The sequence below is a fragment of the Corylus avellana genome, chromosome ca11 (genome assembly GCF_901000735.1).
Source record: "Corylus avellana chromosome ca11, CavTom2PMs-1.0".
NCBI lineage: Eukaryota > Viridiplantae > Streptophyta > Magnoliopsida > Fagales > Betulaceae > Corylus > Corylus avellana.
In genome coordinates, this window is record NC_081551.1 from 3,789,174 (window position 1) to 3,814,115 (window position 24,942).

Here is a 24,942-nt window from a genome sequence, read left to right on the forward strand (position 1 = left end):
AAAAAAAAAAAAAAAAAAAAAAAAAAAAAAAAAGGATCGAAGAAGAGAGATTTTTTATTTGAAGAAGCTTTGATTTGGTTTATTTTGATTTGATTTGAGAGATTTTTGATTTTTGATTTGAAGAGAAGAAGATCGAAGAAGGATAAGGTTTATTTTTTGATTTGAGTTTTTGATTTTTTATTAATTTTTGGGGTTTGGGTTTTTGAAAATGAAGGAAAGAAGAGAGAAAAGAGAGTGAAAATGGAGGAAACAAGAGAGAGAGAGAGTGAAAATGGAGGAAAGAAGAGAGAGAGAGAGAGTGAAAATGGAGGAAGGAAGAGATCAAGGAGAGCTGGGGGAGAAGACGTACTGTTCCAAAATTAAAAAAATATTTTTAATTAAAAAAAATCCATAAAAAAATTAAAAAAACAAAGAAAAATTATTATTTTTTAATAATTTTAAATTTCCTGACGTGACAAAATTGACATGTCAGGAAATTTAAAATTTTTTAAAAATAAATATTTTTTATTTTTTTTTATTTTTTTCTGGATTTTTTTTTCAATTAAAAAAAATTACTGACGTGTCAAATTTTGACACGTCAGTAATTATTGACATGTCAGAAAGTGACACGTCAAGAAAATTTTTGACATGCTAATTTAACACGTCAGAAAATTCTAACGTGTTAAAATTGGCACGTCAGAAATTTTCATTTCCTGACACCCATATTTTTCACGCATGAAATACGTCAAAAATGCCCCGTCAAGAGGATTTTCTGACGTGTTAGATGGTCTAACACGTCAGGAAACTTGTGTCAACAAAAAATTGATTTTTTGTAGTGAACAAAAACTACAACTCTAACCACGAAAATTATGTTTGGATCCAATCAAAAATCACCTTCCAAATATAGAAGCTCTTCTATCGTATGTAAGTGATCTAGCTAGCATCTTCAGTTATACTACTTGTTAATAATAATAAATAAATAAAAAGGTAAACCCTACTAAAAGAAGAAATAAAAATGATCGGCCGCTACCTCGTCCAGGCGGATTGATTCTCGTTTGAATGAGAATGTGATGAAACACTATATAGATACTTCTTCGTCGAATAAGTGTTGATTTAACATTTTTTAGCTGTTGTGAATAGCCGGCCCTAGAGAGAAAAAACCTCATTTCCTCTCCCCCTACTCCTCTCTTCTTTCCTCCCCTTCCCCTTCTTGTTTTAATTTTTTCTTTTTTCTTTTTTCAGTTTATTTTTTTGGTTTTTCTAACCAGTCCAATTGTTCCGGTCATCCCTTTGCTTATGTTGCACTAGCTCCATCCGCCCTCCATCGTGTTGCGCCGCTCTTCATCTCCCTGGAATCGATTGGGCTTTAGATCTAGTTTTTTCAAATTTAGATCTAGTCTCCTGAATTGGTCTCGCTTAGCCACACGCTAGCCCACCATGCTCCCCGACTCCTCAGCTGCCCATCGGCGCAAAACGGCTCATTCTCGTCCACCACGTGCCGGCTAGTGCACTGCGCCTCCCTCACCCCAGCTGTTGTAGCTGTTTGCTGGCTTTTTTATTGTGTTTTTGTTATTTTTTGAATAAGGGTTTGATTTATCCTTAAATCTACTTTCATGAGCGATTTTTAGGGTGAAGGTTTTTATCCTAGCCTTTGAGTCAAGGAGGATTTGTTTTGATGGGAGAGCTTTACTCCCATAGCAGAGAAAATTAAAGTTAAGAATATGGGCTACCTATCTATTAGATTAAGTCTGCATGGAACATATATGTTCTATAACTGAAATTTGTACATGAGTTAGCGAATATTGAAGCCATAGATAGGACCTAATTGTAAGATTTTTATGTTTGTCTCTATGACGTTGTAATCTCATAACTTTGGCTATGATTTATCAGAACTTTATGCTCTTGATCTTTTTTCAAGGAATGAATATGAAAGATTCACTTCAAAAACAAAAATATTGCAAGACATTGGGACATGCATGTAATTTTGTCATATATCAACACAATTTCAGTTTGTAAAAATTGCAATATTATTGAGCTTGAGTTCGACATTCCCTAAATATAATTTTATCTACCATGTCCTAGAAACGAAAGCTTCAAAGATGACGGCACACTTGACACACTGATCGACTGGATTCTGGGCATGAAAAACATGCAGCTTAAGGACCTTCCTACCTTCATTAGAATCACCGATACTAATTACATCTTGTTCGATTTTGTGAGATCAGAAACATAGAATTGCTTGAATTCTACTGCGATCATTTTCAACACATTTGATGAGTTTAAATACGAAGTACTAAAAGCAATTTCTGCCATATTCCCTCGCATTTACATTATAGGTTCACTTCCCTTACTAGGCTAACATGTGCCCGATAGCCAACTCAAGTCCTTAAGTTCAAACTTATGGAAAGAAGACTTCAAATTTCTCCCATGGCTTGATAAATGGGAATCCAAATCTATTGTGTGTGTAAACTATGGCACCATTACCGTAATGACCAAACAACATTTGAAAGAGTTCGCATGGGGACTTGCAAATTGCAAGCACCCATTTTTATGGATAGTTAGGCTGGACGTGGTATTGGGAGATTCAGCAAATTTGCCAAAAGCTTTTTTGGAAGAGACTAAGGATATATAGGGGATTGCTAGTGAGTTGGTGTCCACAAAAACAAGTGCTAGCACACCCATCAATAGGGGTTTTCGTAACATACTGTGGATGAAACTCTACATTAGAAAGCATATGTTTTGGTGTGCCTGTTATTTGCTAGCCATTTTTTGCTGACCAACAACCGAATTGTCGGTACGCTTGTATCACTTGAGAAATAATTGGCATGGAGGTCAACCAAGATGTAAAATGTGATGAGATTGAAGCACTTGTCAAAGAAGTGATAGAAGGGTATGTATAAGGGGAAGGCAATGAATTAGCAAAAGGCATTTGAATGGAAAAAGAAAGTAGTGGAAGCTACTGATATTGGAGGTTCATCTTACAAGAATTTTGAAAGATTAATTGAGGTGGCTTTCCATGGTTCATATATATAGCAACTGAATAGTATAACTCCTTTAAGCATAGGTACCATATATATATATGGTTACGTACCGCTATGTCTATGACATGTTCTATCTTCCATGCATAACTTGTAGTAATTATTTTTAAGATTTAATTCTATTGTGTAATTCTTAGATGATCATCAAATTATATTACTTTCAAGTAATTATTCGACTATTTTTCAGTAGTATTAGATTACTTAATGGAATGACCCAAAACCAATGGGATATTGATTGTATATGACTGTAAGAGTGTAAAATTGTTTGATCATGGCTTTAGCTAGCCAGCAGGTGCTATATAGAATCGATAGCGTATGTGGTTAACAGAAACCACCAACCACATGTGGATGTGGTTATTAATTGCATTCGCATACTTTTTTATATGTACTTATATATATATGTGCTTACTTGTGATTAACGAAATTGTTGGTTTGATGTCCAGATTTATGAGTTATGGGACAAAATATGTGATTTTTTTGGGGAGATTACACTCCCAATAAAAATAAATAAATAAAAGGGATAAAGAATAATTAATTAGGCTCCCAGCAAACAAACATTTCATCATCTCTTGGTCAATGCATTCTAATTAGATTAGACAATAGGGAAAATATTGTCTACAGTCTAATTAGAGACTCAAAGGAGGCTTTAAAGGCTAAGCCCAAAATTGCCATTACCTAACATGCGAATTGCGGTTAATAACCGAAACAACCGAGCAGATAATGATTTGTAATTGTATGATGTGTGAAAGCGGATGCAGTTACGTAAAATTGATACCCACATGATGCGGATACGGATGCGGTTATTGGCATGTACAACCTTAACGTCAAGAATGTTAAAAGAACAAAACACACAAGCCCACAACATACATGCCATTTGAGGGAAAAATGATAAGAGATAATTGAGAGAGAGATTCAAAATTTCATTTTCTTAAATTATTAAATGAATCAATTAATACCCAATATTCCATGGAGTATATATGGAGTACTAATTATAAGCAACCAAGAGTTGTCAGTACCTCGACCATGAAAGTTACATCAACCAACCCACTGAGGGTATACTAAAGGTCCGTCTAGTAAGACATATTAGAAAATCAACGTGACTTAAATACGTGATGGACGTACATTTCATTGTCTTGCCAATTGCCAACTCAGTAACAGTTCACTTTTTATAGAAAGATATTTACACAACCTCATTCATTATAGACTTATATTGCCCATCGAACATATGGCTAATATTGAACCATTTTTTTCTATAGAATAGTGCAAAGCTAAAGGAAGGAAGCTATCCCAAGCCCTTGAGATTTGATTCCGTCGTAGAGCTTAATTTGATAAAGATCGATCATGGGTTCAGTTGAAGCCAAAAAAACCCCATGCAGTGTGTCTTCCATTCCCAGTACAAGGGCATGTGATCCCCATGATGAGATTAGCCAAGCTCCTACACTCAAGGGGTTTCTACATAACCTTTGTCAACACTGAGTTCAACCACATGAGACTGATCCGGTCAAAAGGACCAGACTACATTAAGGGGCTGCCGAATTTCCGGTTTGAAACTATACCGGACGGGTTGCCGCCGTCCGACCGTGATGCAACCCAGGATGTCCCAGCCCTATGTGATTCCACAAGAAAAAATTGTTTGGCCCCGTTTAAAGAGCTTGTGCTTAAGCTTAACTCATTGTCTAATCAAGTGCCTCCAGTCACTTGTATTGTTTCGGATGGGATTATGGGTTGTGGTCGTGAAGCTGGAAAAGAGTTAGGCATCCCAGAGGTTCAACTTTGGACTTCTTCAGCTTGTTGCTTACTGGGAAGTTTGAGCTTCGATGAACTCGTCAAAAGAGGCACTATTCCATTCAAAGGTATGTAGTTGGGCTACCTTTTTTTGTTTGCTAAAGCTTTCGTGGTACTTTGATGTAATATGGGTGTAATGGGCCGCACAATTAACAATAACAACAATCACAATTCTTTTACAAATATTTAATCAAGAAAACTCACATGATTTGTAGGGAAAATAGAGAATTAAACACTCAAAAAAGGGATGAAAAATACAACATAACTTGGAAGCTACAAATTACACTCGGTCGAACACCCTTTGACCTCTGTAAAGAGCGAACACTTTCTCGATCGAACACCCTGCAAATTACTGTCTTATCCTCATTCTAATCAGATGAAGTCTCATTCAAACGACACATGTGATGCAACACCTTAGTCGGACATGTACGAAAGCCAGTGTCTTCTCCCAACTTCTTCATGAAATGAAACAGTACTAGCTACTTGATCTAGATCATACTTTGTCTCCTCCAAGACTTGCTTTTCTTTTCTTTCTACATCATACGTCGTCTATGTACTTCCTCATGTTCATGAATTTTACATTTTCTCACTTTGTGGAGAGTAAAGTAGCTTGGTTAATTCTTTGTTTGATTGCAAACCACATGATGACTCTTGGTTAATTCCTTGTGTTGGATCGGGCCTTTAATCATATTATTTAAAAATTAATTGGTGTCCAGTGAAAAAAGTTAAATTCTTTTATGACATTCGAAATTGTATCCCGCAAGGCATATTTTAAGAGCCGTCCAAATTAGTAGAGTGACATTATTACACCTCAACACTTTGTTTAGTTTGGTTAGTTATGGGTGTGTTAATTAATGTTAAATCATGAGCTCAGTTGGTCCAACCATGAATTATTTTTTTTTAGTTAAATGCAATTATCGTATAAATTAAGTCAAATATCCCAAATTCTGCACTTACACTCTAATATCATGTTATTTAAAAAATTTAAGCTAGTAAAAAGATAATAAATTTAATTATTTATATCTAATATTTTAAATTTAATAAATAAAAATGAAGAATTATTTTCATATGAACATTTCTCGTACTTATTACTGATTTACTTCACAGTTATGTGACCACGTACTGACCATTCATCTCGAAGGATTGGTTTAATTGTTGATTCTAGCTATCATATCCGGTTCCGTTCTCCGTTGCTGATGATATTGTATGGTCTAGTCTGAAGGAGAAACCAAATAATAGAGACACAAAGCAGTAATATATATAGTAATTGCAGGTAAAATAAAAAAAATAAAAAAATAAAAAAAATAAAAGAAATTAACTTCTTCTGAGGAATAATTAATGATTTAAATTTATGTTGAAAATTGATATGAAAAAACTGTTCAATATTGTAAGACATTCGAGCATGCATGCAATTTTGTCATTTATCAACACAATTTCAGTTTGTAAAAATTGCAATATTATTGAGCTTGAGTTCCACGACATTCCCTAAACAGAATTTTATCTACCATGTGCTGCAGACGAAAGTTTCAAAGATGACGGCACACTTGACACACCAATCGATTGGATTCCGGGCATGAAAAACATGCGACTTAAGGACCTTCCTACCTTCATTAGAATCACTGATATTAATGAAATCATGTTCAATTTTGTGAGATCAGAAACACATAATTGTTTGAATTCTTCTGCGATCATTTTCAACACATTTGATGAGTTTGAATATGAAGTACTAGAAGCACTTTCTGCCATATGCCCTCGCATTTACATTATAGGTCCACTTCCCTTACTAGGTCGGCATGTGCCCGATAGCCAACTCAAGTCCCTAAGTTCAAGCTTATGGAAAGAAGACTCTAAATGTCTCCAATGGCTTGATAAAAGGGAACCCAAATCTGTTGTGTACGTAAACTATGGTAGCATTACCGTAATGACCGAACAACATTTGAAAGAGTTCGCATGGGGGCTTGCAAATTGCAAACACCCATTTTTGTGGATAATTAGGCCGGACGTGGTATTGGGAGATTCAGCAAATTTGCCTGAAGATTTTTTGGAAGAGACAAAGGACAGGGGATTGCTAGTGAGTTGGTGCCCACAAGAACAAGTGCTAGCACACCCATCAATAGGGGTTTTCATAACACATTGTGGATGGAATTCTACATTGGAAAGCATATGTTTTGGCGTACCTGTTATTTGCTGGCCATTTTTTGCTGAGCAACAAATGAATTGTCGGTACGCTTGTACCACCTGGGGAATTGGCATGGAGGTCAACCATAATGTAAAACGTGATGAGATTGAAGCACTTGTTAAAGAAGTAATGGAAGGAGATAAGGGGAAGGCAATAAAGCAAAAGGCACTAGAATGGAAAAAGAAAGCAGTGGAAACTACTGATATTGGAGGTTCATCGTACAAGAGTTTTGAAATGTTAATTAAGGAGACTCTCTGTGGTGCATATGGCAACTAAATAGTATAATTATTTTAAGCGCTAGGTAACTATCATGGTTTCAGCTCTATTTTTGATATGTTCTATCTTTCATGCATAATTAGTGGTTATTATTTTTTTAATTTAATTCTTATGTCTAAGATGATCATCAAATAATATTTCTTTCAAGTAATTATTCGATTATTTTCAGTAATATTAGTATCCTGATGGATCATATTGGAAAATATGCCCAATATCAGTACAATATTGCATGGATTTTCCTAGCAATGATCCTATATTTCATATATTTTTTCCCTATACAAACTGGAAATTCATTCATACTTTTGTTTCTTTTTCCTCCTAATCTTAGGTTTTTTCTTTTCCTTGAGGTTAAGTTTTTGTTTTTTGTTTTGTTTTTTTCTTAGCCAACTTACTCTTATGCCTATAAATTGACACGTGATAAAATAAGCATTTATTTAGCAATATATGGCACTTTCAATATCACTTTCTGGTCCAAGTTTTAAGGCAATGACACCAAATTGACATCCAACGACCAATTTTCCGATGTAGTTGGATGTCATCTCCCAGTCATTACCCGTTGGATGTCATCTCCCAGTCATTACCCGTTTCAATCCACAATTGTGACCGAAGGGCAACAAAAATTATGATTCTAACCTAGAAAATTCTGGTTGGAACCCATCAAAAATCGCCCTCCTCTTGGATGTCGGTGATCTAGCTACTTTGAGCATTTCTAACAATACCAGCTATTTTAGCTATTCAAAACATCATGTGATTTTTAGTTATCGAAAAGACTTTGGGATGTGTTTGGACCTAAGGGCGCTAGAATAGCAGGCCTGATGAGCTCAGCAAAATTGGGTACACCAATAACTTCTTAATTTCGTGAGCCTAACTGAATTATAGATTGGCTTCTAAAAATTATAACTTGTAAGTGACTGCTTGATACATTAATCTTTAAGGGCCACTGGAACTTAAATATGACACAGCATGCATGGTTGGGTACACCATCATGAATGTTTTTGACATTCAAAATCAAATGTACAAATGATTGAAATGATTCAATTTCAAACTCGTGTGGTGCAGGCACGCATGTGAAAGAACAATAGCTATGATTGAAATGATTCAATTTCCAACTCGGTGGCTTGGCTACTCCAATGCAGACAAAAGCTTTGAGTGAAGTCATGGTGAAATGATAGAGGTGGAGAATTCAATGCGATCTTATCCCTATTATATTACGTATTGTAGAGAGAGATACAAAGAAACAAACCAACAAATAAAAAAGAAAAAAGAGACAATGGAGCTGAGGACACGACACTTGGTGTGACTAGAAAGTTAACGTCGCCTAAATATGAGAGGGACACATGATTGACTGTACGTTTTGCCAAATGCCAACTCGGATATTCCTAGCTACAAACTATTTAACCAAATAATATATGATGGATATATCATTTCCTGCTCACTCTATATAGAAAGTGGTGGCGAAGGATATTTTATGGGAGCTCATCATATAAAGTGCCCAATCTAACGGTTTATAGTGAAGCACTTTTTCTATAAATAGTATAAATCTAGGTAAGCTATCAGAAGCCCTCGAAATTTGATTCCTTCTCAGAGCATAATTTGCTAAAGATGGGTTCATCAGATGAAGCCAGAAAACCCCATGCAGTATGTGTACCATACCCTTCGCAAGGGCATGTGACCCCCATGATGAGATTAGCAAAGCTCCTACACTCAAGGGGCTTCCACATAACCTTTGTCAACACCAAGTTCAACCACATGCGATTAATCCGCTCCAAAGGACCCAACTACATAAAGGGGTTGCCGGACTTCCAGTTTGAAACTATACCAGACGGGTTGCCTCCGTCCGACCGTGATGCAACCCAGGATGTCTCGGCCCTATGTGATTCCACAAGAAAGAATTGTTTGGCCCCGTTTAAAGAGCTTGTGCTTAGGCTCAACTCCTCATATGAAGTGCCTCCAATCACTTGCATAGTTTCAGATGGGGTTACAGGATTTGGAAGAGAAGTTGGGAAAGAATTAGGCATCCCGGAAGTTCAATTTTGGACTGCTTCTGCTTGTGGCTTCATGGGATATCTTAACTTCACTGAACTCATCAAAAGAGGCATTATTCCCTTCAAAGGTACGTGAAATTTTTTACTTAAATGAAACTATAGTATAAATTAATTAACAAGGTTCCAATTTGAGATTTTTTCTATTTATTAGTTATTTCAAAGTTTTAATTTAATAAAAATGATAAATTTAATTTTTTATTATTAATATTTTAAATTTAATAAATAGAAATTTAAAAAAAATATATATATATATATATATATATTTTATATGAATATGTCTATTACTTATTACTTCTAAGTTATGTGACCATGTCCCGGAAAAAGACAATAATAGTGGTTTTCTTTCCTGCCAGAAAAGGAGAGGAAGGTCATGTCAAATGTCTGCTACTAAAAGCAAGTATTTTACTCAAAGAAGTAAAAGCATATTTGATGGCTAAACATATCTTGTAAGGATTCCTTCATTGAGTGTGATTCTATCATATCCCTTCCATTTCACACTTTCCCTGATAAGAATTGACCCCAAAAAAAAAAAAAAAATTAAGTTTACAGATAAATTTTATAAAAAAAAAAAAAAAAATTACAACATAACATGTTGGATTTCTCAAAAGTTAAATTTATCTTATTTTTAATCATCAATCATGTTTTATTGTTATGCCAAAAAAAAAAGAAAAAAAAAAAAAGAAAGAAGGTATATTATGGTTAAGAGAGAGAAACCAACTACCAGGGGGACATATCCAAGAAATATAATAATTGCAGCTAAATAAAAAATAAAAACCACAAATGGTTTGGGGGTTAATTTTGGTCTATAGATTTCGAGCTGTATCGGTGTGGGTTAGATTTCAAGTTCGAATCTTAGAATGGGAAGCGCTTAGGGTTATTAGCTTGTTCATTTGCTTAGGTGCTGTTAAGTCTTCAATAGAGCTAGTGTTAAGTTATCTCTCAATCTTGAAGAAGTACTTACAGTTTCTATCGTTTAAGCCTTTATTGAGCGATGTCCAGTAGACATGTGCTATTATGATCACGTGCAGCTAAAGTAGTCATTATGATCGCCCCTCTTGCCTTTTCAGTTAAACTAAATAAGTAAATACAAACGAGTGTTCAATATTGTAAGGTATTGCAACATACATTCAATTTTGCCAAATATGAACACGATTTCAATTTGTAAAAAAATGTAATATTTAGCATGAGTTTGATAACGTTCCCTAAACGTATTTTTTTTACCACATGTTACAGATGAAAGCTTCAAAGATGATGGCACACTTGACACACCAATCGACTGGATCCCAGGCATGAAAAACATTCGGCTCAAGGACTTGCCTAGCTTCATTAGAACCACCGATACTAATGAAACAATGTTTGACTTTATGGGATCAGAAGCACGAAATTGCTTGAATTCTTCTGCGATCATCTTCAACACTTTTGATGAGTTTGAATATGATGTATTAGAAGCAATTTCAGCCATGTTCCCTCGCATTTACAATATAGGTCCCCTTTCCTTACTAGAACGACATGTGCCTAATAGCCAACTCAAGTCCTTAAGTTCAAGCTTATGGAAAGAAGACTCTGAATGTCTCCAATGGCTTGATAAATGGGAACTCAAATCTGTTGTGTACGTAAACTATGGAAGTGTGACCATGATGACCGAAAAGCATTTCGAAGAGTTTGCATGGGGGCTTGCAAATAGCAAGCACCCTTTTTTGTGGATTGTTAGGTCCGATGTGGTAATGGGAGATTCGGCAGTTCTACCTGAAGATTTTGTGAAAGAGACTAAGGATAGGGGATTGTTAGTGAGTTGGTGCCCACAAGAACAAGTGTTAGCACACCCATCAATAGGGGTTTTCTTAACACATTGTGGGTGGAATTCTACATTGGAAAGCATATGTTTTGGTGTGCCTATTATTTGCTGGCCATTTTTTGCTGACCAACAAACAAATCGTTGGTACGCTTGTACCACTTGGGGAATTGGCATGGAGGTCAATCATGATGTAAAACGTGATGAGATTAAAGAACTTGTTGAAGAAGTAATGGAAAGGAATAAAGGGAAGGTGATGAGGCAAAATGCACTAGAATGGAAGAAGAAAGCAGTAGAAGCTACTGATATTGAAGGTTCATCTTACAATAATTTTGAAAGGTTAATTAAGGAGGCTCTCCATGATCCATAAGGCATTAAGCATATCTTCCGTGGTCTTATATCTATGTCATATTCTATCTTCCACAATTATTAATTAGTTATTATTTTTCTGAGATTTAATTGTGTTGTGTAATTCCTAGATTTCATCAAATTATTTTTCTTTTAAGTAATTATTTGAGTGTTTTCTGTAGTATTAGATTACTTAATGGAATAACCCTAAACAAAAGAGATTGAATGTTTGTAACCACAAGATTGTAAAAAACTGTTTGCTGTTAATATTCATGATAGATAATATTGAAAAATGTTGGGTTATGGGCTGATACACCAACATGGTCCATTGGTCCACACATTAAGCCTAAAATCAGCCCGTTAACCCGAGTGCATCTTGTACGCATTATAGGGAATCAACCCCAAGCCACTATCGTGCTACACTGATATTTTTCTTTTTTTTTAGATGTCCGTATAAGAGGGGAGAGGGGGGATTCGAACTAGTGACCTCCGCTTCATTAGGCGTAGTCCCTAGCCGATTGAGCTACCTCTTGGGGACTGCTACACTGATATTAAATTGTTGTATTTGTCACAATCTGTGATATGACCTTATTTATAAGAAACATGATATTCTCTAGTTTATTTGAACAAGATAATATTTAGTTAGTTATATTGGAGGATTAATTTTTGTCTTTTTATTTTTTGATGTGACAAAAATACCCCTCCAATATAACTAACAGGATATTATGGAGATTATCCTAATTCTATTTATAAGGGTATGACGTGCTTCAATCAAGCAAAAGTAGGATGGATCACACGTGGAATATGGATTATGGTAGAGAAATCAACAAGAAACAATTGCAAGCATCCTACTAGAAAATATTCAAAATAATTGTTTCATAATACATTTTAACTTTTAGCTCAAATACCTATCAAAATGAAACCCATATTTCCTTTAAATCCTGTAAATTTCACAGCAATTTGTCTATGATTGAATATGTATGTACTAAATTTCACAATAATTTCTCTTTCGCTATACAACATCAAAGAATTAGTTAGAAACTCATTTTCACTTTGTTATTGTGGAAAGCCTAATTTTAACATATTAATGACCGAAAAAGGCGAAAATGTTCATTCTGTAATTGTAATAGAAATTAGAAGATTAATCACAAGTACAACTCTTTGAAAAATAAGTTATTTTTCATGACAAACAGGGGCAGCCTCACTTGGATGGGTGGGGGCACAAATGTCCCCTCAAAAGTTTCAAAATTTCCCTTAAAATATGTTATTTTTATAAATTTGTCCCCCCAAAATAATCTTTTTGTCCCCCCTCAAAATTTTTCTTCAAATTTTACTCCCTCTTTCTTTACGAAGAACCGAAAATACCATTCAATTTGTTTCCTCCAACTTGGTTTTTTTTTTTTTTTTTTTTTTTACCTTTTGGTGGGAATTGTCACTTTCAGCTCTAGACTTGCACCACCTCTATATAGACTGCAATTGACTGATTGAAAATGCAACATTTTACTTCTTCTTTTTTTCTGTATCAGTGACATACTATTATAGGAGTATGATTTTGTAATACGACCAAAATAATGAAATCTTCAATATTGTTGTGTTTAGGAACAAACCCTTGGCGGATGTATCCACTTCCAAATCCCAAAAACATTTGAGAGGTCCAAGATCTTTTGTGCATCTTGTACGCATAACCCAAGATCTTTTGTACCCCAATAATTATGCCCTATATGGAGAGCTGCTAATTTGTTTTCTCAAACTTAATTACAACCATACTTCTAGTAAAAAGCAAATAGAACTTTAAGGCTCCGTTTACTTTGACGTAAAATAGTTTTCAGAAAATGATTTTCGTATTTTACGGTGTTTACTTCGACCTAAAATAGTGATCTACGGAAAATATTTTCCTTTTTACCGAAAATTCTTCTTTAATTTTGAGAAAATGGTTTACCGTAAACCATTTTCTGACTATGAGCATCTCATTCTTAAATCGATGGACCTTGCGAAGACCTACCCAGAACCTCCCCAGGACTTGACCAAGACCCGCCTGGGACCTAACCGGGACTTGCCCGGGACTCGCCCAGGACCAGCTCGGGACCCGCCCGGGATCTGCCCAGGACCCTCCCGGGACTTGCCCGGGACCCCGGCGGGACCTGCACGAGACTTGACCGGGACCTGACCGGGACTTGCCCGGGACCTGCGCGGGACTCAGCCGAAACTTAACCGGGACCTACCTGGGACTTGACTAGGACCCGCCCGGGACCTGCCCGGGTCTTGACCTGGACCCGCCCGGGACCTACCAGAGACTTGACTGAGATCCGCCCGGGACCTGATCAAGACCCTCCCGGGACCCCGGCGGGACCTACCCGGGACTTGACCGGGACTCACCCGGGACCTAACCAGGACTTGCCCGGGACTTGACCGAGACCCTCCTAGGACTTGACCGGGATCCGCCCGAGACTTGATCGGGATCCGCCTGGGACCTGACCGGGACCCTCCCGAGACTTGATCGAGACCCTCCCGAGACTTGACCGAGACCCGCCTAGGACTTGCCTAGGACCCTGCCGGGACCCGCCCACCACTTGACCGGACCTGTCCAAGACCCGCCCGAGACTTGCCCGGTCGGGTCTCGGTTAAGTCCCGGGCAGGTCCCGAGCAAGTCCTGGGCGAGTCCCGGTCAAGTCCCGACGGGTCCAGGGCGGGTTCCGGTCAAGTCCCGTGAGGGTTCCGGTCAAGTCCTAGCAGGGTCCCAGGCAAGTCCCGGTTAGGTTCCGGTCAAGTCCTGGGCGGGTCCCGGTCAAGTCCTGGGCGGGTCCAGGCGAGGTCTCGGGCAAGTCCCTAGTGGGTCCCGGTCAAGTCTCGGGTAGGTCCCGTCGAGGTCCCGGGCAGGTCCCTGCGGGGTCTCAAACAAGTCTCGTGCAGGTCCCGGCGGGGGACTTTATTGGAAAAAATATATAGAAAAAAAGATATTAAAAAAAAAATTATTTTCTTTGTGCAAGGTAAACACCGTAAAATGTTTTCGATGGAAAATATTTTCAGGGAAAATGGCTTTCCTGAAAATATTTTACGAAGGAAACCATTTTACGTCGAAGTAAACGGGGCCTAAAAAACAATAAAATGCTATAGTGAAATAAAAAGACTATTTTTTGCCCATAAAAGTCCTAAGTGACAAGAAGGCCACATGCCTCATCAATGGGTAGAGCCACAGTAACTACAGATGAGGCCTGTGGTATCTTATTATTTAAGACTTTTATGAACCAAAAATAATATTTTTATTGCCCTATAGCATTTCTCTTTAAAAAAAAAAAAAAAAAAATTACAACTCTCGCTACTCTCTTCCTTCTCTCATTTGTAATTTTTTTTTTTTTTTCCCTTAGCTTGAATCTACATGCCTCTCTGATTCACTATTCTAGAGCACCTAATAGAAAATTTTAAAAAGCCCAAAAAAAAATATGTTTTTATAAGATAACTATTCTAAAATTAATTTTTTATCCCCCCTTTTTCTTTGTCCCCTTACCTGAAAGTCTAGTTCGATGAAAAAGGACCGTCAATGGTCTGCGCTACTGTACAACACGTGGCATTTGTTTACGTAAATTAGTGACCAAAAGAGAAATAAAAAATGTAAAAACAAATCAAAACATAACAGGTGGCATCATAGACTGAACCGAAGTATATTCTGTCCAGACTCGGTGGTAGTCTTATTCCGGCCGGAACCGGATCCTCTGCATCTGTTATACGTGCATAGAGGTAAATGATAAAGGTCAGAGTTAAATGATAAATTAGGTACAGAATTCAACGCACGTGTTGATATTAAGCTATGGTGTTTTATTTTTTAATGAATAAAAAAATATTGAGAAGAAATAAACAACATGAAGGTGAGACCAAATCAAACTAGGTTGCCGAACAAACAGTCGGTCAAAAGAAAAGAAAAAAACAAAGAACAAGCAACCGGCAATCAAGGCCTGTCGCAGAGCAAGAAATTGGTTCAAAGGGGTAATGTTAAAAGATAAGATTTAAAATAATTACTATAAAATATTAAATAGTAATATTATATGTTTCAAACAATATTAAAATATAAAATAGAAATCTATATGTTTATATTTCAACAAATTAATTTAAGGAGATTAAATTACCACTTATTCAAAAAAATTAAGCTAATAGAAATAAGTAAATTTAATCATTTAATGGTTAAACAAATGAAATATTTAATTGAAATAGGAGTAAATTGATACAGTCAATGTTCAAACTTACGACCTTTGACTCTGATACCATGTTAAATCATCACTTTTTTTAAAACCTTAAGCTAATAAGAAGAAGTAAATTTAATCATTTAATTAATACTTTAACATAATCTAGATATAAAAGTTTACATAGATAATTTTATTATTTAATAGTAAAGAGGAAAATAAATCAATAGTAAACTTGCAAATACTCAAAAATCTCTAAAAAAATTTTTAAAATTCAACGAGGAAGAAATAAGTAACCAAACACAACAAAAAAATGTTGCAAGCAACAGAATTTTCTTAATTAAACCGATTATCATCTCCTATAAATATTGGGGTGGGGGAATAAATGTTTTTTTAAAAAAAAAAGGACTTTAATTATCACTCCCTAGAATTTTCTTCATGTTTTTTTCCTTAGGACATAATGGTAATTCTGCAAGTAATTATCATCTCCTATATATGCAATCTACAATATCATTTTTTTTTTTTAGAAAGAAATCGATTGGATTGTATTAATAAACAAACTTAAGCACAACGCTCTACAGAGATGATATCAAAAATAAAAATGGGAACTTCCTCAATAAGGTCATTTTCCATACTCAAAGATAAAAGCTTCTTTTGCAAAGCCATGGGCTACACCATTTAATTGTCGTCTGACATGGGTTACCTTCCATGGTTGCAAGCCATTTAAAGCCTCGAGAGCCTCCTCTATAATATGCCCATAACGACTATAATTTTTTCCTTTCTTCCGCAATGCCTAGATCATTTGAAGTGCATTGCCTTCCAAGATCACCCAAAGAAAGCCTAACTTACCACAAAATAGAACAGCCCTCAATGACGCCACTGCCTCAGCAACATCAAGCTCGATGTACTAGATCATTTGTTAATGCTCATTACTTGACAGTAATATATGTTTTTGTCTGTTATTTTCTCGGTATTACAAATATTGAATTGGTCAGTTAATATGTATTGGTTGGAAGTCATTTTCCAACAGATAATAACTTCCAAAAGCATGATGATCGATGCTTTGAGGCAGACGAGAGGGGCATTTTTTCCCCTCTCACCCTTTCGCCCGTGACCAAAGCCAAAGACAACTCGTAAAACGAATACAATTATATTAAGATAATCTAATAATTGGTCGATCAGGACTATATTTTCAAAGATACCCAATAATATTTTAACATTTTATTCTCATAGTTAATCTCAAACGAGAGAAATCGTGATCATTTAACTTGTCTTGACTCTTCTGGTAGTGTTTTAATTAACCTTTCCTTTGACACCTTGCCACAAAATGACAGCACGGGGAGAGAAATACATGTTTAAGCTGAACTTTTAGTGTGAAATTGTATGTCATTAATTGTAACATTTTTTTGAACAATCAAACAAAAGAAATTGTCAAAGAATCGTGGATTAAAAATTATGTTGAGCAATGCAAGGGGTACCAGATTTTTTATTAAGAAATGGGTATCAAAATGACAAAGAACTTATTCATTAGAGATGATAAAAATAATTAATCAAGAGAATTGCTTGCTGCATATACCAATAAATAAACACCACTAAGAGATTATCGTTTGATGTGGAACTTAACCATTCACACTGAAATATTGTATACACATATAGTTTTTACAATCTTCTTCTCACGTGTGAATCTACCATTACATGGCTATATATACTACTCCTAAAATGGTTGTCTTTTAACATAAGTTGTTTTGTGGACTTATTTTAACTATATATATATATTGGGACTTGTCATAGATTTATTATGAATGCATATCGTTCCTATCTAACGGTTTTGGGTATGGGCAATATGTCCTTGAACAAAAGTTCAATTAATTAGGGCATGGGCAATGTGGCAAAGGTCGCATGGTACTGTGTCAGAGATAAATGTAGTGTTTGATATAAGCTTTAAAGCCTTCCTCGGGTTGCTCCGAGTGGATGGGATTGACTACAATTCAACTGGCCAAATTGTTGCAATTTGAACAGTTAATGAGAACGAGTCTTGTAGCTACTAGACATCCTAAACCCTAAACCCTAAACAAATTGCAGTCAATCCCAATACACACCAAATAAAGGTAATTTTTCCATCCAAACGATATCCAAATTAAATAAATATATTTTCTGCATTTCTCCTATTCTTCAGGGAGAAGGCAAAAAAACAAACAAATAATAATAATAATAATAATCAATTGCTGAGGAAATCAACGACTCTTAGAATTGCACATTGATTGTCTTGCCAAATGCCATCTCAGTAGTTTGAGTATATTCCTACAAACTAATAAACAAAATAATTAATCATTCAGCTCACTGTTAATTAATTTATAGAAAGTGGTGGTGAAGATATCTATGCAATCTCATCATATATAGTGTCCATCTAACGGTTAATAGTGAAGCACTTTATCTATAAATAGAGCAAACCCAAGGGAAGCAATCACAAGGCCTTGAAACTTGGCTGATGCAAGATATTTGTTCATATATATAAAGCTAGCTAGGAATAGCTTAATTTGCTGAAGATAATGGGTTCAGTTGAAGCCTGTAAACCCCATGCAGTATGTGTCCCATACCCAGCACAAGGGCATGTGACCCCCATGATGAGATTAGCCAAGCTCCTACACTCAAGGGGCTTCCACATAACCTTTTTCAACACCGAGTTCAATCACATGCGACTAATTCGCTCCAAAGGACCCGACTACATAAAGGGGCTGCCGGACTTCCGGTTTGAAACTATACCAGACGGGTTGCCGCCATCCGACCGTGATGCAACCCAGGATGTCCCAGCCCTATGTGATTCCATAAGAAAGACTTGTTTGGCCCCTTTTAAAGAGCTACTGCTTAAGCTTAACTCATCATCTGAGGTGCCTCCAATCACTTGCATAGTTGCGGATGGAGTTATGGGTTTTGGAAGTAAAGCTGGAAAAGAGCTGGGCATCCCGGAGGTTCAATTTTGGACGGCTTCTGCTTGTGGGTTCATGGGATATCTGAGCTACAATGAATTCATCAAAAGAGGCATTGTTCCTTTCAAAGGTATATCTACTTGGGCTGTTTTTGTTCACTTATAAAGCTTGCATGAAGATTCTGTTTCTGTTTTTTGTTTTCTTTGGTTGTCCATGTACTAATTAATGTAGCTTCCTTATATTCATGAATTTCTCATTCTTCTCTCTTTGTCGAGCGTAAAGTAGCTAGTGTATATATATATATGTATGAAATTTGATTGAAAACCACAAGATATATATCTCTTGGTTCTTTGTTTTGCTTTGTTCGTTTTAGTTGTGTTGATTGTTAAATCGTGATCAGTTGGATCTTTTACTTAAATGAACTTATAGAAAAACAAAATCAAGGTTCGAATTCGAAATTTTTAGGGGAAACTTCACTTTAGACCTATAAATTACCACGCATTTTGAGAAAACCTCATCAAATTTCAAAAACCCTCAATTTAACTCCCTAAACTTTCAATTTGATTCAATTGATCCCCTCCGTTAAATTCAACCGTTAACTCCTAACGGAAATAACTAAAAAGATCAAATTACCATTAATTTTTTTTTTTTTTAATTTGAAATTAAGGGTAAATTTGAAATTTTATAAAAATAATAAATAAATCAGGGATATAGAGGTCATTTTATCACTTTTAAAGTTTAAAATTTGACGGAGGGGGGTACATTGCATCAAATTGAAAGTTCAATAGATGAAATTTAGAGTTTTTAAAATTTTAGGGATCTTCTCAAAATGTGTAATAGTTCATGGGTTTTAAGTGAAGTTTTTCCAAATTTTTACTATAATAGCATATTAAATTATTAGTTATTTCAAAATTTTAAGTGACTAAAAAAGGATAAATATATTCATTTATGATTAATTTTAATAAATAGAAATAAAAAATTATTTTTGTATGATTATTTCTATTGATTAAAGTTAAGATAAAATAATTAGAAATGAATAGATAATAATATATTGATGACTAAAGTAAAACGTTTTTTCTTCTTTTATTTTTTTAATGAATATATAAAACGTCTTTTCCTCGCCTACGGAAGAGAAGAAAGTCGTTGTTGTTGTAATATTTGTTACAAACATTCATTTTAAGTCATTTGGAAATGTTTTATCATTTGATAATATCTTCTTAAAGGTTTTATGAGAAATAAAAATCATCTTTAACCATTTTGATTTATAACCGTTTGTATTTATTACTTGGTTATAAGATATAACTTTTATGACCGTTAGTGTTTATTACTTGGTTATGAGTTATTAAATAAAAATTAGTTTTAATTGATTTTTACCGTTTTGACTGTTAGTCTTTAACAAGTGTTATTGTAGTTTGACCATTTTGTTATTAACAAATGTTTTACCGTTTTTGGTGTTATGACCATTTGGACATTATAAAAAGAAAAGAAAACATCCACAATCCCATGGTAGAGTGAGCTTGCAACAAGAAAGAAAGAAAGGCAAACTCATTTTCTTTATAAAAGAGTTTTGTCCTATTTTAGAAGATCAATTGCATAGAATTCTATTCTATTCAATTTCTATTTTCTCTTTGCGGTTTTTTTTTTTTAAGAAGATCAAAGGGTTGTTCTACTAGTCTTCGTTATTGGAAGTGCGTCCTTAACGAAGGTAGACGCTATAGTCTAATCCTGGGAGGTTGCGTGTCAAAGGATCCGATCGCACCGAGTTATACACTCCGGGAGGCACGAATCAACCTTTAAGGACAACGCTCTTGCGTGATTCTATAGAATATTGTGAGATCTTTTCATACTCTACTTTTTATCTCTTGTATTTTAGTTATTTTATTGTTAATTTTTAGATTGCAATGATTTTATATCAATGAGAATTTGTGCACCATCCAAAATTATTTCCAACAATCTTAAAGGTTGATTATGATGGTTGCACAAATATTTTGATTAGTATCATAACAATAGTATTTAAATTTATGAGAAGTCAAATACTATAAAAGTTTGTGGTATACAATTCGCATACGAGAATGATGAAATCATTTCTTGGGTGGAAAGATTTTGTTGTGAAAAATTCTGATAATTGATTTGTTTATCAGAAAAAGAGCTTAATCTCATGTGTAGGTATTGAAAGTGAAAATATTTTAATTGAAAGAGTTTTTGATTATTTGAACTCAAATTTATGTTAATTTAATTTGTTTGTCAAATAATCTTTTATTGTTGGGTTACTATTCTTACAATAAATAGAGTTAAGCCTTTTTATGGATTTGTAGAACTTAGCATTTTCTTTGTTATGTTGTGCTAAGCTTGGCTGGAAAACATCCATGTAGATTAATAATAATAACAATGAGTAGTTTCTCATGGTGTGATGGAGAAAAATACATAGGCATTGCTAAATGTGTGCAGAGAATACAACTTTGCTAAAGATTTTTGCAGGTAAGCACATTGTAAGAGGAAAAAATGTGGTGCGGGTATTGAGTCGATCGGTTCTCACAACACCTAGTTGGTGTGTAGTGGCGACAATCTATTTTGGAGGATATTGAGTAAAATCGTTGGCTCCACTGTGAGTTCTTAAATTATGATTCATAGATCTTGATTTATATTTTTCAAGACACGATATACAATTTCATTTATTAAAAGAAAAAAATCAAGTGATGAAGGTACTACTTGATTGAATTAAAATTTATATTATATGAATATTGTAATCTGATAAGTGATGAACCTCTGGTTATTACTCTATTTCAAAATTGAAATAGCATCTAGCATTTTTATTAGCAATGGCATTCTAGATTAGCATAAATACATTAAGTTATTTGGTAATTCCTCATCTATATCATTCAGTTTTTTAATTTTCCTGACATGATGGTTCAGAATAAAATATATGTGATTATTGGTGTTCCTTTATATTGATGCTCATTTGATATATGATAAATTTATCATATCATTAAATTGATACCAATCTCGTATTTATGACAATGAGCCAATAATAGTTGATTATTATATGGTTGAGCATGATACCTTGCATATTTATTGCGGCTTTAGTTAAAAAGATTTTATTTTTAAAATCTAAATAGAACTTGAAATATGCAATCCCTATATATATAATATATAAGGATCATGTTAAAAAATCACAAGTGATGATTAATATTTTTTTTAAAAAAAAAAACAGCTTTAGAACGGTCAATTGACAGAAAATAAAGAAGAGGAAGTGACACATCATACTTAGAGAAAAATGAGCTCATAGAAGTCATTTCTTAAAGCACTTGTGAGCTATTAATGAAAATTTATTTTCTTGTGAATATTTGGTTTATTCCATTAATATTTAGCATGATAGATTTATACATGTAAATCTTGGCTACATCAAGGGGATGAAAAGAAATTAGAATATTGGAATAAATGATGAATTCTATAATTGTCAGTTTTGGGTTATTCACCAAACTGTGGGGGGAAGCCATTATTTTGTTTGTCACATTCATAAGCGTTGTTTGGAATACCTCGAAGTGTGGGGGTATTTAACAAATGTTATGTTACCCAAACCTAAAATGAGGAAACTTGGTTTTAAAACCTATGATTGTGATTTTATTGGTTTTACATGTAATAGTTCATGCTATAGATTCCTTACTATCAAGAGTGATGTTTTAGATTGCAATGCTATTATTGAATCTAAAAATGCTATTTTCTTTGAGCACGTGTTTCCTTTGAAAAATAAGGAAAAATTCTTTCATTAATTTTCTGTTGCTTCTAATAAATTATTGGTGATGTATAAGAATTGAGAAAAAAGCAAGCAGGCTAGAACGGAAGGAATCTCGGTAATGATTTTATTGCTTATATTGTTGATAATTATTCAATATGTTATGATGAAGCAATTAAATCTCTTTTTGATGCATTTTTTTTTTTTGTTAGAAGCTATAAATAACGAATTTGAATAAATTATGTCTAACCATGCTTTGGAACTCGTTGAGTTACCTTCTAAGAGTAAATCAATTTGTTATATATAGGTGTTTAAGAAGAAGCTTAAACCGGATGATACAATAGATAAGTACATGGTAGACTTGGTAGCTAAAAGCTACAAGTAAATGCAAAATGTTGATTAATTGATACTTATTTTTCAGTTACTAAAATTGCATCTATTGAAATGTTATTTGCCATTGTTTATATTTATAAACTTGTTGTACATCAAATGGATGTCAAAGTTATTTTTCTAAATGATGAAGAGATTTATATGGAGCAACCCGAGGGGCTAGTAATCCCCGGTCAAGAATATAAAGTGTACAAACTGGTGAAATCCTTGTATGGATTAAAGCAAGCTCCTAAACAATGGTGTTTGACAAGGTGATATTGTTTAATTTATATTTGATTAATGATGCAAGTAAATGCATAACAAGTTTTACAATAATGAATGTGTCATTATTTGTTTATATTCATGACTTGCTTATTTTGTGAACTAACATTGATGTTGTGCATGAACTTAAAAGATTTCTTGCATCTAATTTTGATATGTAAGACATAGGTAAAGCGAATGTCATGTTGGACATTAAGGTTATTAGAGATAATTATTACATTATTTTATCTCAGATATATTATGCTCGAAAGATGTTTAAAAGATATGAGCACTTTGATTATCCGCCTATGTTTACACCATTCAAAAATATATTTGGTTAAGAATCACGGTGATTGTGTTTTGCAAGAAAAATATGCACAAATCATTAATAGCTTGATGTTTTGACAAACTGTATATGCCTTGATATATATTACATATATTGTTAGTAGATTGAGTAGATATACTCATAATCATGGTATTGAGCATTGAGATGCTATCTCTAAATTGTTGAGAAACTTTAAAGGCACAATTAATTTTGGTTTGTCATGTTGTGATTATCCTGTTATATTGAAAGGATATTGTGATGCTAACTGGATTTTTGATTCAGATAAGCAAAGCCTACTAGTGGCTATGTGTTTACTCTGGCTAAAGGAGTTATCTCTTGGAAGTCCTTAAAAAAGAATTGCTTAGCAAGTTTACTATGGAGTCAGAGTTAATTGCCTTGGAGAAGGCAGGAACTGAAGATGAATGGCTAAGAACCTATTGGTTAATTTATTTGTCTTTATAAGCTAACACAGTTCCACCTATGTGTTTATTGTGATTTTCAGGCTGCCAAAGCTCGAGCAAATAATCTATAATAAGAAAGTGCACAATATTGTGAGGCAGCTTATTGAGACCGGTATATGTCCATGGACTTTGTGAGGTCATAAAAGAATTCTACAGATTCTTTGACCAAGCCACTAGCAAGAAGGCTAGTGAGAGAAGCATCGAGGGGGATAGGACTGATACCCAAATCATGACACTGTGATTGATACCCAACCTCTATGATTGGAGATCCCATGAATGAGGTTTAATGGGAAACGAAGTCACAAGTGAAATGAGGTATGGTACTGTCAATTTATGTTTATTAACTATCTTGTTGAAAAGATTAGTTATGAGTCCATCCCTATGGTGTAAGACAGTACAAGATGCAGAGTGATTAAGGATGAGCTTAAAGCTCTTAATGGATCCATAGTCCCTACCTGTTGGGATGGGGTGTTTCCTGCACACACTTTTGATGGATACCACCTATATGAGTGTGGAGGTGCTATCTCCTATGAGACTTGGGTAGGTCTCTAGAGCGCTCATGAAAGCCATTTTATGGTGTAATAACAAAAGATGCAGAATGAGTAAGGATGAGTTTAAAACTCTTAATGGGTCCATAGTCCCTACTTGTTGGGATGAGATGTTCTCTGCACACATTCTTGATGGACACCACCTATGTGAGTGTGGAGGTGGTGCCGCTTCCTATGAGACTTTGGCAAGTCTCTAGAGCACTCATGAAGCCCAGAGGCGCATGGCCTGTATAAGGCGCCAACCCGCTATAGAACAACCCAATTTTCTTTATTTGATTTGATTTGACTTTTTGTTTATTTGATTTGATTTAATTTTTTGTTTTTGGAGAAAGTTATGTGGATGATAAGTTTGTTTAACTTGTGGATTTGGTTAAAAGAGTTTAACTCTACCACGATTCATTAAGTTCCTACTTAATTATCCTAGGTGCGGTTAAAACTTTCGGGTACCACATCGATGCATGCTTTCAATCTCCTTTTATTCTAATGTTTGTAACATATGGGGGATTGTTGTAATATTTGTTACAAACATTCATTTTTCTGTCATTTGAAAATGTTTTATCATTTGATAATATCTTCATGAGTTTTTATGAGAAATAAAAATCATCTTTAACCATTTTGGTTTGTAACCGTTTGTATTTATTACTTGGTTATGAGATATAACTTTTATGACTGTTTGTATTTATTACTTGGTTATGAGTTAT

At 34.7% G+C, this 24,942-nt stretch overlaps 1 protein-coding gene and 3 pseudogenes across 1 annotated transcript; all 4 read left to right on the forward strand.

Annotated features, from left to right (window-relative positions):
- The window catches only part of LOC132165883 (linamarin synthase 2-like), a 4,447-nt pseudogene extending 1,435 nt beyond the window's left edge, over positions 1-3,012 (forward strand).
- Positions 3,013-4,358: 1,346 nt separating this feature from the next.
- Positions 4,359-7,295, forward strand: LOC132165487 (linamarin synthase 1-like; annotated as a pseudogene).
- Positions 7,296-8,705: 1,410 nt separating this feature from the next.
- Positions 8,706-11,553, forward strand: LOC132165489 (linamarin synthase 2-like). The gene is made up of 2 exons (XM_059576078.1): positions 8,706-9,370; positions 10,536-11,553. The coding sequence occupies exons 1-2, from the start codon at positions 8,860-8,862 to the stop codon at positions 11,462-11,464; spliced, it is 1,440 nt and encodes a 479-aa protein (XP_059432061.1). The 5' UTR covers positions 8,706-8,859; the 3' UTR covers positions 11,465-11,553.
- A 6,613-nt stretch (positions 11,554-18,166) lies between these two features.
- Positions 18,167-24,942, forward strand: part of LOC132165886 (linamarin synthase 2-like) — a 12,338-nt pseudogene continuing 5,562 nt past the window's right edge.